This window comes from Coccinella septempunctata, chromosome 6 (genome assembly GCF_907165205.1).
Source record: "Coccinella septempunctata chromosome 6, icCocSept1.1, whole genome shotgun sequence".
NCBI lineage: Eukaryota > Metazoa > Arthropoda > Insecta > Coleoptera > Coccinellidae > Coccinella > Coccinella septempunctata.
In genome coordinates, this window is record NC_058194.1 from 26,575,844 (window position 1) to 26,589,744 (window position 13,901).

Below are 13,901 nucleotides of genomic sequence, written 5' to 3' on the forward strand. Positions count from 1 at the left end.
TGATTTCGAAATACCGAGTCGATGAATATTATCAGCGCAATATTCTAGCGTGCCCTATGCGAATGCATCTGTTTCGTTTGCATTATTCAGGAACGCGCTCGGTTATTTTTTCGCAATTATAATGGGAAAGCTATATTAGATTACGATATGAATGGCACGGCTGGCCTTTAAACCATTGTTTCCGTACGAGGCTGGTTCTTTGCATCGCCGGCGGGTTCGCGGCTAGATATTTTCCGCAAATTTACCGCTGCTAGTTCCTTCTAGAATAAAATAATAAGTGACATTCAAAGAAGAACATCCAGTAAGAGCTGGAACGCTTTGATCGTTTCCGGTATACATATTTTTGTGCGACAGCGAAACGTTGGTCATGATGAAATGAGATTCAAAATTGCCAAGTCCAAAAACAGCTCTATGAGTCTAACCGATGTCACCCACCGCGAAAGGTGCAATCTGACGACGTTAACACCCAATTCTGTAATTTGTAATGTCATGTAGGATGAGCTGACTTTGACAGGACCGCCATATTGGCTGAGGGGCACATAAGCTAATGTTTCACTTTGCCAAATGTTGGTTTATGTCGTGTTTTTGCCATTTTTAGTGGTTTCTATAAATCCACATCCTGTTTCTGAGAAAATGTTGTTCAGTGAATAGTATTAACAATCAGTAGAGAAGTGAAAGTGTGGTATGGCATAAAACTGACTCTATCACAATATTGACACTACAATTTCTAGTGCTTTAGTCATAGATGGTTTATGTGCCCTTTAGCCTGATGTCAATACAAAATGCCCTATATCTTCTATCCTGTAACCTCTCCCGACGGCTGCTGTCAGTAGTCATACGTCAATTTCTGGTCTTGGCGAGTGATCAAAGTTTTCGAGACACGGAGTAATTGTTCACGCTGTTTTGACGCGTTTTTAGCGTATTCCTCTTGGGTTTCGGAGAGAGAACTGTGCTCTGAGAAGTAGATGGATTCTCGAAGAACTTTTCGGCAAGATACACCCGACCGTTTTCAACCTTCCAGCGCATAATTTTCCATCAAGGTCTGCTTGATCCGGGCTCCCGAACACTCGGGAATCAGAGGATATGAAAAGACCAATACACTTGGCAGGGAAGTCGCTCAAACCCATTTCACAAGATCTGAGAAATATTTGGATGTTAGCAAGAATATGCTAAACCTCCTCACTAGATTCCTTACAGGGCGTTGCTTCTAATGAGAATAGGTTTAGCGAACAACGGCGAGTGCAGATTCTGTGGGAAGGAGGAGTAAACTCCGAAGATCCTGGTGGCAGAATGTCAAGGCAGAAGATACTCGGAATAGAGATTTGCAGGAGGGAGAGGGTAACCTTCTTGAAGCTATCCCAGATATAGGAGTTCATTAAAACTTCAGAACTGGAGGGATTTAGACTAGTGATGGCGAGAGAAGCTCTCATGGCACAATAGACCTTATAGTCTAAGATCCCACTGCAGAATTACTACGTTCATTACGTACAGAGTCAAACACACATTTTCACATACGTTTATGGATAGGAGAATACACTGATAATACCGCAGCCTGTCAAAAGTGGACGCAAGTAGCTTTAATTAAATTAATGTTAATCAATATTCCAAGAGAAATGTCGTTCACTCTGTTTTGAAATAAAATATCATCCACATTATAGCAATGCATGTAAAGAATACTAAAATCCATAGCTGCCATTGCACACTCGGCCGCAACTACCTCGCAGCCTGGTTTAAGCAGGTAACATTTCGACGTATTTCTACATTCATGACGTACACGGATGTTTTTGAAATCAAATTAAAGCTAATTTTTTTTCCAATAGGATGATGTATGGCTGCCTGTGAAAAAATAGCCGCAAGTTAGGTCTGCCATATGTTGAAGTAGCGAGATATCCAAAATAAAGTAAGAGAGAGTTAGACTCATTTCGCACCATCGGGTTCTTACCCTATGTTCCGAATTATATCTACTGATATTATGGGATTTTTTACACATGTTCCGGTTTAGTTTCGCACTGGAAAACAACCAGGGCTGGTATTCTCGAGCGTTCGCAATATATGCGATCGATCAGATGGCAGACCTAACTTGCGGCTATTTTTTCACAGGCAGCCATACATCATCCTATTGGAAAAAAAATTAGCTTCATTTTGATATCAAAAACATCCGTGTACGTCATGAACGTAGAAATACGTCGAAATGTTACCTGCTTACACCTGGCTGCGAGGTAGTTGCGGCCGAGTGTGCAACGGCAGCTATGGATTTTAGTATTCTTTACATGCATTGTTATGATGTGGATGATATTTTATTTCAAAACGGAGTGAACGAAATTTCTCTTGGAATATTGATTAACATTAATTTAATTAAAATAACTTGCGACCACTTTTGACAGGCTGCGGTGTTATCAGTGTATTCTCCTATCCATAAACGTTTATGAAAATTTGTGTTTGTCTCTATACGTAATGAACGTAGTAATTCTGCAGTGGGATATCGTACTATTAAGATCGCACTGAAATGAAACCCCCCTCGAACCTACAATCTACACGTTTGGATTACCACGAATGTTTCGCCTTTCGCACCTTAATAATTCGATTCGAACAATAGAATTCGCACAGAAGCCGACAATTCGCCGCTGGAGTGACGAAATCTATTTGTCGAAGAGCCTGATTTATCTAGGCGGTGCGTTAAATGAAATCACCACAAGCAAATCAGATTAATACCCGGCCAATCGAATCGTAACAATAAATAAAGCTGACGGTCAATAACCGTTTACTATAATAACAGCATAGAACAAAGCATAAATTACCCGTTGTTTTGACCTTTACTAATATAATTTATATCAATTTCGATACGACATTCTCCAAAGTGGTTATCTCGCAGCTGTTTGCATTACATCCATGACGTGCAATTAAACATGGCACGCTGATCGGAGATTGGCGAATTGCGGAGAAAGTACATCTTCGAAATGTTTGCTGTTTCTAATCTCCATTGTGATCAGCTGGCTGCAGTTCGTTCGCCAATCGACACGAGAACATTTTTTCCCCTGTTGCACTTCTTGCAAGAGTTTCGAAAGCACTGAGAGAAGCATTCGTGCAGGCTAAGCATTGATATTACTATATGTATACAGACGGTTCAACTTGAACACGTCTCGCTGAATTGATCCATCATTCCAGAAATCCAAAACTGTCGGGTTCTCATGAAATTTGATTCAAATATCTAGTAGTATATCAGGAAAACATTCCTGGAGGTCCGCTAAGTTTTGACGTCGGCTGTATCTTCTATATACCACCGCCATTGACCAGCATATCTGGAAGCGCACGACCGTCGTGCACATTGTACCATGCAAGTTCTCACACGGGTTATAAACGCAGTCACCCAGTCAAAATCTCCTCATCGTGCGTCAACACTTAACAGATTCGAACCACTTGGTCCAACTCGCATAGAAACGCAGAAACCACCGCGAAAATGTTCTGGATTTTCGAATAAACTCTGGTGGAGTCTACGGGCTTAAAAAATGTTCAATGAAATCAAAATTCAACATCGGGTAGAACCTAGTTCTTCAGTATTGTGTCAATGAGGTTATCAATAAAAATTGAAAAAATGTTCTGCTATACCAAAGCCTACACCTACAAGAAATAAGTTTCTTTTATTTTTTTAAATTGAGCCATTGTGTCATGAGGACCATATTTTGTGTTGTGTAATACGCAAACGTACGCCTCTCAATATGGAGTGTAGAGCGATACTGAAAATTGTATGCAAAGAGTAAGTTTTTTCGGGAATACCCACTGCAATTTTTTGGCAGTGTATATTGAAAAAAACTACATATTGATTCAACAGTCCCGAAGTCCTTTTCGTCACAAAAATACCTTTGATTTTTCACAATAAATCAACAGGTACGAAAATTTTAATCTTATAGTCATAGAAAGACCAAGTTTTCCTATCAATTTCAGCAGAAAGAACAGAAAAACATCCAAGATGTCCATGAACTTCGAAGGTTTCATCTTACGCCAGAGTGAATATGTATGTAATAGACATTTCTCCATCTCCGATTCATTTTCGCATTTCCCCGCAGCTTCAGATCGCATTCTCGAGAACCCATAACGTATAGGCCACTTCTCCCAAAGACCATTGACTCCACCACGTAGACGAAGCCGAGAGTCGGGCAGCATCGCTGATGGTGAAGCGAAACTCCCAACACTTAGCATACGAACATGTTGAGTGCATTGGGCGGGTTAGCTCGTGATCGTTCACGTATAATTATCGAAAGAACCTAAAACAAACAAGTACTGGTTGACTTTCTGACCCACCCGCCGCACAGATATGTGAGAAGCCACGGAAGAAGGGATGGCAGGTTTCTGAAAAACGTCGACATATCGACGTCGATGAATGCCCGAGTAAAACTGGTATCTAAGCTCGGTGCCACTTTGATTAGTTATAGTACCAAACTGCGAGTTTATACAACAGGAGAAAAATTAAAAATGAGGAGGATAAGCGAGCACAAAAATATGAAAAAGTTTTTCATGAGAAGAAAAAATTACCCAGCTAGCTTTTTCTATTGATTCAATTCCTTCTTTCCCAACCCTGAATATACGAATCAAAAATGAAACGATTGAAATGGAACAAAATAAGAAGATGTGTAATCTGGGAACACCAAGTCCTCGAATGTTAGGGACAAAGCACAAAAGCGGAAATTTTTCGAAAAGAGCCAAGTTCATCTATTTATAGCGGGGACTTTTCAATGTCAGAAACAACGATCTGAATGTCCACACTGCGTAAAATCAATGACGACATTTGCCTGAAAATTAAACGCGATAAATATTTCCTGCTATTAGGTTTTTTCTATTGAAATGAGCAATACATATTTCTATCGCAATGTTTATGGAAACTCCGCAAATTAAAAAGATTATGAAAAAAGCAGCGGCGCCATCCCGAAATATTATCTGCTCATCAGCCGCTTGCATCAAACCATTTGAAATAACTAAAATTCATACTGTAAATTCTTACTACATTGTGTCAAAGGATACGTAAATCCAATTTCTTCAAACACCCATTTCGTCATTTACTTGAAGTCTATCTAAGATCAATCCTAGGATTATTGAAATTAGAATTAAATGCTTCTCGTTGAAATGGTCACTTTATTGTATGGAAAGGGAAAAAAAATCGAAAAATATCTCGATTAATGAACTATTTCATTATGAATTCACAACTGAAATCAGTGTTATCAAAACATCACTTTCATCTAGAAATGAAACTTTCATTTCACCTTCAAAATGTGTTAATGTTTACATCGAATGAATTCAGGTGATGTACCCTTTCCCTACGCCACTGCACGCTGAAACGGACGTTTTCAATTAGTTATATTTTGTCATTTCAATGATGTCTATTCCATTGTGCCCGCTATACGGCCCGTTGTTTTGGTTTCCTTAAATATAGAAAAAACAGCGTTCTATTATATTTAATGTTCAGTGTTCCCAACAGTTGCATCGCAATCATGTTATACGCGGTTGTTTTTTTAGCGTTCCTTGTGCACTCAGGTAGACTTGATACTTGGTTTCAGCTAGAACCATCTCAATTTCTTCATGTTTCATTATTATTATTGTTACCTTAGGATCAAGCCAAGGGCTACTTCCTAATGGGGATCCCTATTTCTGCGTGCCATCAGGAATATGTCCCATGACTGGTGGTGGTATCGATCCCAGAATCATAACACCGGTAAGTCGTATTTGAAATTATTACCAAAAAGCTTTTATATTGATAAGATTGGGGTAAGACTGAAATGCAGAATCAGTCAAAAGTAATTGAATGATAAAATCGAAGAATAAACTTTTTTTTAATAAAAAATCCACATTCAGCATCCTTGGTTTTCTTGATACTAGTAGCAAATCAAAATTTCCTTATTTTGCTAGAGAAGTATGCGTTTAAACCAAAACTTTTGTCATGAGCAAACTGAATCATACTACAGCAATTCCGTATATAAATCATTAAATCATTAAATTAATACGCTCCTTGTCGGAATCCCATAATAGCAGTTTTACTGTATCACGTTATGATAGTTTCAAGTATTAAAAACGGTTTTTAATTGATCTGCAACAGGGTGGAGGAAACGGCGGTCAAACAGAAGCACCATCAGGTGGCGTATGTCCATCTGGAAGATACGTTTGCTACGCGCAGGGAAGTTCAAGCAATTGCGGCCAGAGACTTGTTCCGATCACGAATACGAACGACGGAGAAGCCCAATTTGGGGCTTACCCGTGGCAAGCCTATATGACAGGTTCCAACGGAGCCTATATCGGGAGCGGTTCGCTCTTGAGTCCCTACCATGTCCTCACTGCGGCCCACAAGGTTCTCGCCTACGAGTGAGTATACTGAGAGTGTTTATTGTGATGGTGTAAATGATTTCACAGAAGCTGGTATATTATCCGTTTCCTGTTACGAGTATCTTTACTGAGCACCAAGCCTTCTCGAGAAATGGTTGCAAAAGGTGCTTGGAAGCACAAAAATGGATCGATTCTCTTGGTGTAGGAATTACACCTGCAGAAATCAATTTCAGAAGCTAAAAACTTTGCGATACATAATTACAGATCCAACCCTTCACAACTGACCATCATTATGGGTGTCAATGATCCTGCAAACATCAATAATTCTCCGGCAGCACCCAGATCAACGGCAGCGCAGATAACCATATTCAACCGACAGACTTACAACAACGAAACGCTCAAAAACAATCTGGCGATCGTAAGACTGGCGAATCCCATAAGCCTTGTGAATCAAAATTCGATCAACACCATATGTCTACCGTCGGCGAACACGAACGCCAACGCCTATGTTAATCCCTCGCAAAGGTATGCACAAACCGATATTTTTCCTAGTCGAAACGATCAGGAGAATGTTTTAACAGTAGAGATGTGTCAAAACAGTTATAGGACTTTTCCGAAATTTGCAGATGTATCGTATCAGGATGGGGGCAAGCTCAGCCCTCAAATTCGCCCTCTCCGACCAAGCTGAAACAGGTTATGGTGAATACAGTGGACATCAATACCTGCGAGAGTGGATTCAATGGAAGGGTCGATACGTCCAGATTTTTGGATAAGAGCGGCGGACAAATATGCGCTGGGGGTGAATCCCAAAGGGATGCCTGTTTCGTAAGTCCTACGAATAAGTTTCCTTACACAGCATACAATTCCAACCAAACAGGGAGTTTTATCTGCAAGAATGGACCACATTTGAATAGAAACAGGTTTTCGGTTGAATTTCCAAAATTTTTAGTATTTTTTTGATTTTGACTTCTTCGCCAAATGTATTTGAGGACCAGAAATCGTATGTCTAGTTTCAGTATATATTTGCATCGATTTGATGGAGATTTCAGCAGTATGTCATACCTTGGGTAATAAAAACTCAACGATTTATGAATTATTGAGATTCTTATGAAAAAAAACACTTTTTGGAATATTTCTACTGAGGAGGTTTTTTCTCAGGAAATGTTCCACCATTTAAAATGTATCTCTTATGTAGTATTTAAACTTATAACCGTGCTGCTTGGACCTAATATGTACAGGGTGTTTATGGGAAGATCATCAAGTTGGACAAATCGAATTCATCACAAACCAAGATTTTTCAAATAACAGCCTATATTTTTCCATTCCTTCAGTCTATTGTAAGTAGAAAAAGAGGGGCAACCTAAATGAACCCTATGCATTAAATGTAAACTTTCAGAGAAAAACCTGAAATAAGGGAAAACTGCCATTTCGAACTGATCGATTATTCTGTGATGTTGGAAACAATACAAAAAAATTCGATGTTCCGATGAATAAATTCATCCAGGCTGATTTGAATTCTCAATTATCATCAGAGAACTCACAGTGGTTGGTTAAAATTAATCTAATTGGCATATTTTTGTTCATCCCTGTTATAGGGCATAAAACTATGAATACCTACTTTCGCCGAGGAGGTAAAAATGTACAAAATACAAAAAATTCAGGAAATGTAACCGAATGACATTTTCCATTCAAATGGTTCGTGATCCTTCAGTGTTCTTTGTGAATTTCGATTCGCCAACAGATGTATTTGAGGTATTTTCATAGGAATGACATTTTTACAGCAAGATGGAGGTGCGCCACTAACTTGTGGGCAAGGAACTCTCACGTCAAGATTCACAGTATCTGGAATCGTTATTTGGGGAAAAAGCTGCGGACTGACAGGAGTATATGGAGTTTACACTAACGTTCCTTATTACAGGCAATGGATTGTTCAAACTATAACGCAGCCGATACCGTAGCCCTGGATTTTTGACGATTTTTTCTGTGTTCTTACATGATTCACGTGTCCATCTAGATAAGTTTTTTTTTAATTGTATACAGAGTTATTTCTTTAAAAAAATGAAATAAAAATTTCGACCGATACCATTGTATCTTTCCAGAAATTCCTATATGTAATCATTCCCTGCATAAAAAAAGTAAAGCACTGACGTGGATTCGGAAAACACGAAGAGTTTCGCTATACAATAGCTTCATCAGATGGAGGTTAAACTCTATTTGTACGCATGTTCTTAGAATCAAGAGAAACAAGAAAATTTTCAGGTTTCAATATTCGGGGAAATATCAATCCAATTGAATTATAACTCGGTTGCTAGTTGTAATGTACCGATACGAAGTAATGTGCAAAATCTCATGGGGATCGCGTCACTAGAAGAATGTACTTCGCCAATTCAGCGGAGCCTAGTGGCGATGCTCTTCAAAGTCGTTCGATGTAAATGTTCGATATTAACTGTATATTTTCAAGCATGAAATCCAGAAGCACAAAATAAAATTATCCATAGTTATATGAATTACCGCGATGATTATGTTCTTTGAAACGGCCGCATATTATATTGAATAGTCGACTAAGGGACATCCGAAGAATAATGGATACTCCTGCTATTAAAATCCATTAAACCATTCGGTATTCAGCGACGAAAATACGGTGAAAAGATATCCAACAATATTAATAAGGCATTTCCCGCGATTACGTACAATTTATGACTACGTGTTAGAATATTTATGTGAACATTCCCCATTTATAATCGTTCAAGATATGGAAGGGTAATTGGATCAAGGTCTACACGCCATTAGTGGCAGATAGGAAATGAGCAAACATATACCTGGGCAGTTCGCGAAGCAGTTCCACCTCTACCACTACATTAGAATGCCCTTGGCTTATTCATTCAAATTTATAGTTTCACATTCTCATATGAAATCTGAGAAAATAAAGTACCGAGTTTTAAACGACTCTAAGAAAAATTTGTTTTTCTTTGTTTTAGAATTCGTTTTATATTTTTTTATTCATGTTACTCCAAAATAAAGGAAAAATTTGTCTTCGTACTAATTATGGAAATTTTTTGTGAGCTTGCACTGAGAAAAAAGGAATTTCCTTCTTTTATTTTTCAAATAACACAAAGAAATATGGAGATCGTAATTGACACAGCGTCTGCAGATGTAGCCTATGGGATGAACAAACAATTAACTGTTTGGTAGAAGACTCGAAGTAGTTGAATAAAATGTCCAGAAAGTCTGCTGATGCATTTTTTCTCATATGTGTTGTACAGGGTAGGCAAAATTCGTTGTCTACTGAGGGGATCTCGAGAACTATAGCAGCTAGAAGAAAACGGATGACACATTTTTCAGCTCTTTTTTGGTAACCAATGCAAATCTGAAAACAGAATCGGCCTATCATTTTTAGATTTCGAGTTATAAATAAAAACTGAGATTTTGACGATTCCGAAAACATCTCATAACTTTTTTGTCTTTGAAGTTACAGATCTGAAAATTGAACCTTCCCAGGCACTTCCATACTTAGAATCTACTGACAAAAGAGTTTTTCCAATTCAAAAATATTCAAATTCAATAAAAGTTTGCATTTAAAAAAATGAAAGTTCACCTAATGATTCGAAAAATTTTTAGTTGAAAAAAAAATATATGCTCATTCTGATGAATTTCAAAACAGTCTTTCTGCAGCTTCACAATTCCAAGCGACCCAGATACCCAAACGTTCTGCTTCATTTTCAATGTGGCATCATCGAGTGATGAATTATGTACTTTCCAGGCCTCCGAGTGAAATTACGGGTTTGTTGATTTTTATAATAGTTGAAGGCTCAATGTCATTCTTTCCCATTCATACATTCGTTATGAAAACACATATAAAATGATGGTGACAGAATACTGTTCTCAATTCCGACAGTTCGTTGTGTTTCTTGACGATGAACATCAAAATATTCCGAACAGAGTTTGTGCAGTTTGTTGTTATTCTTGTCGTTGTTAGCGATGGTGAGTGAAAACTTTTTTATTTGTTCTTCCAAATGAAATTTGGGAGTGTGCAGATAATTATTTTTTATCGTTATTAGACTGGGTTAGTACGAGCAAAATTTTACCACATATCGCTAGTTTAGTGCACCTTCAATTAAATATAAGAACAAGTGATAGGTAGTAACTAGTAGTGAAGACAGAAAATTATGTTATATTCAGAGTGATTTATCAATTCAGAAGATTTATTGTTAATGATGAAATTTTTTCCAGTTGATGGTCAAGGAATCCTAACGGATGGAAGTCCATACTTTTGTGTCCCCCCTGGTATATGTCTAGGTGGAATAGACCCAAGAATTGTTACACCAGTAAGCTATAGAAACAGAAGAAAAAAAATCGTTTATCGCGCAATTCATTCATCACGTTTTTGAGATCACGAATCTTCACTAGCAGAAATAACTAGTGACCTTTTTTCGTCATACCTTTGCGATGTTGTATTATCAACTCGTCATTGAATCTTTGTGATGCCTAATAATGGAAAGAAATCTTGTCATCATTGTTGATATATTTTTTCGTTCGAAAACTTTAAAATGGGCAATTTTTTTTCTTCATTGATAACGATGACATCACATCAACTACTACTTCAAAATAATCTTTCACCTTCTCAGTATTCGTCAAATCTTTTATGGTCCTTCAAAATTGATTGAAGGGAACAGAAATTGTATTGTTCAACCTGGCCAATATTCTGTATTCATTAAATTTAAACTGAAATTTTTCAAATTTTCAAAATGCGTCCCTTTCGTTTAATCTCTGTGAGGAAAAAATATGTAAATATTCATGTTTATTATACCCCACTAATTTAATTCGTCCAAGTGATTGAAGAAAGGATAATGCATTGTTTCTGGTATTTAATTCATCTAGATCAAACTTCTTGAATTTCAGTTTGGATAAATTCAGCTAAAAAAATCATGAATAACAAATTGTGTTGATATTCAGGAAAACACCGAAATGGCCCTAGACAAAGACATTCAAAAACTAATCGACGAGGTCTTCTTTGATAAAATATTAACAGTAGGTCAAATTGCCCAAATTAAGGGCTGATATTTCGTGAATACAAGAGTTTTCCGTAGGATGGCACGCCCACGCCCGGCATAGTAACTTGTCCACCTGGATTGATCCCCTGCTACGCTCAAGGGAGTATGAGCAGTTGCGGTCAAAGGGAAGGCGGTAAAACCGAAGCTGATGGTTTGGCCGATGAGGACGCTTACCCTTGGCTGGGATATCTGATGGGTCCGAACGAGATGTATTTGGGGGTTGGATCACTACTCAGTCCTTACCACGTTCTGACTGCCGCACATAAGGTTCTGGCTTTCAAGTGAGTCACAAATTTTTCTCGTTTCCATGCATCAACATCCACTGATATTATAATAGATAATGTGAAAGTCCGAAAAATATCGATTTTTTTTCCTAAATAAGTCGTTGATTTAAGGCTTTCATGTTCGACACTGGCTGAATTATAAAAGATAGAGGAGAATGATCAAATACAATTTTGTAGATCTCAAAAATTTCTATGCGACAGTATACATCTAATTCTCAAGGATACCCCACGACAACCAATTTCAACATTTTCAAATCAACCCAGAATAATATTACATTCAAGGCATCCCAAACTTCAATCTTTTGCATAACAAATAAGTTGTTGCTCAGGATTAATAGATCAATGATCTGCTAGAAGAAATGCCAAGAAAATAGGGAACCTAGAACCAGTATAAAGAGAAACGAGAAACCCCTTTATACATTCATATTCTTATGAGTCGCTATATCTTGAAATATTGATTTTGATGCCAATAACTACAGTGATCATCATCACCATCCTTTGCAGCGCTACACCAGCTCAATTATCTGTGTACTTCGGCGTGAACAACCCAGCTAATTTGAACAATCCACCTAAACCTAATTCACCAGCGGACAAGATCTTCATACACCCTAACCATAACAACAGTACACTAAAGAACGACATCGCCGTAGTGAGACTGCTCAACCCTATAGGCCTACTGGAACCGAACAAAGTGAACACAATTTGTCTTCCGTCCGAAAGCACCACAAATACATACTTTACAGATCCGCCACGCAGGTGAGACCCTACTCCTGCCCAATAATTGTTGCGGCAGTTTCGCTGCCATCTACCAATCAAACTGTTTCCTTTCTTATATCTTAGTTCATAGGGACGCTGCATAAATCCACATTTGTTGCATATGACCGAATAGCACCTTCGAAAGGCATTTTACACGCACTTTTTCGAATCAAACTGTCTCCAACATAACGCTCATATTCTGAGTGTCTCAAATAGAGCGTCTACCATATGTAATACGCCAAAATCTTCGTGTTGACTTGCAACATGAATTTGTGTGTTGTAGTTGTGTGTGCTTATTCCGGTGCATTTTTTTGCAGTTGCTTAGTGTCCGGATGGGGTCAAATACAGCCGAATAACACAGCAGTACCCACACAGCTCAAGCAGGTTAACGTGAATACCACGGACATAGACACATGCGAAAAAGGATTCAGTGGAAAATTGGATACGAGTGTTTACCTCGACAAAGTTGGGGAAATCTGTGCGGGAGGAGAAGCACAAAAAGATGCATGCTTCGTAAGTGAATATGAAGTTAAATCGCATGACCATATCGGATTTTGGAGTTTTATTAAGGGGCGGAAAGGGTCCTGAATTTTTTTGTCTGAAGTCTCGCTCATAAAAAACAGATTGTGTCTTATATGTAAATCCAAATTGTTATAATTGATGACATTTTACGACTGACAAAATGCTTTGTATTCACAGCAAGACGGCGGAGCCCCCCTCAACTGCAGAGATGGAAATCCTGACGTCTTTACAGTTGCAGGCATTGTGATATGGGGCAAGAGCTGTGGTCAGCCTGGAGTATACGGAGTGTACACCAATGTTCCGGTATACAGGCAATGGGTAGTAGACACTATAACGCAACAAATCCCATAGCAACCCATTATAAAATCTCAAGATTCCGTGAAATGTACATATTTGAATTTTTTATAGGGTAAAAGAATATAAAACAAACGAATAAATTATAAAATGAAGAAAATTTCGAATATCATTTGAAACCCACTTGTGATTCTAGTCAAACTCTCTTAATGTAACTGTATATATAACAACTAATGCGGATATCATGCATCAATTAACATGAAAATTTTCACAAATTTCCGGAAATCGTTCAATTCAATTCAATAAACTTGACTGCAACATGACCAAACTAATACCAGTGGTGTAGGATGATTCGATTTGGAATAGATATGTAGATCACAGCATCTGTTTTTATAAAAGAAGGGTTTCAATTTTCATTTCATTGTATTCCATTTTTGGGTCCATATTAATCTACATATATTTTAGATGGATCGAATTTGCCATTTGTCTAAATTTCATTGTTTTTAATTTTCAATCTTTGAAATATCCACTCTCGTTTGTTCATTCGCTCTACTTATAACTACCACAAACTTGAAACGCCACTGATTCTACATCATAACATTTCAAATTAGAATCGATCAATCAATAAAAAAACGTCGATGTTGTTATAGTAGATTATAAAATGGTAAAACCAGGATGTTCACCA

General features: G+C 37.8%; 3 protein-coding genes across 4 annotated transcripts in view; 2 read left to right on the plus strand and 1 right to left on the minus strand.

The window, feature by feature from the left end:
* Positions 1-13,901, minus strand: part of LOC123316124 (lysine-specific histone demethylase 1A) — a 309,614-nt gene that overhangs the window by 241,217 nt on the left and 54,496 nt on the right. The window lies entirely within an intron of this gene.
* Positions 5,372-8,389, plus strand: LOC123316128 (phenoloxidase-activating factor 2-like). Its single transcript, XM_044902114.1, has 6 exons — positions 5,372-5,526; positions 5,601-5,704; positions 6,086-6,348; positions 6,574-6,834; positions 6,936-7,134; positions 8,091-8,389. Exons 1-6 carry the CDS (start codon positions 5,451-5,453, stop codon positions 8,265-8,267), a joined length of 1,080 nt encoding a protein of 359 aa, XP_044758049.1. The 5' UTR covers positions 5,372-5,450; the 3' UTR covers positions 8,268-8,389.
* LOC123316126 (trypsin-3-like) lies at positions 10,153-13,366 on the plus strand. 2 transcript variants are annotated; one of them, XM_044902112.1, is made up of 7 exons: positions 10,153-10,290; positions 10,540-10,634; positions 11,263-11,337; positions 11,397-11,641; positions 12,149-12,400; positions 12,718-12,913; positions 13,100-13,366. In XM_044902112.1, the coding sequence occupies exons 1-7, from the start codon at positions 10,224-10,226 to the stop codon at positions 13,271-13,273; spliced, it is 1,104 nt and encodes a 367-aa protein (XP_044758047.1). In that variant the 5' UTR covers positions 10,153-10,223; the 3' UTR covers positions 13,274-13,366. The 2 variants fall into 2 exon arrangements, with proteins under 2 accessions (XP_044758047.1, XP_044758048.1); XM_044902113.1 differs by lacking the exon at positions 11,263-11,337.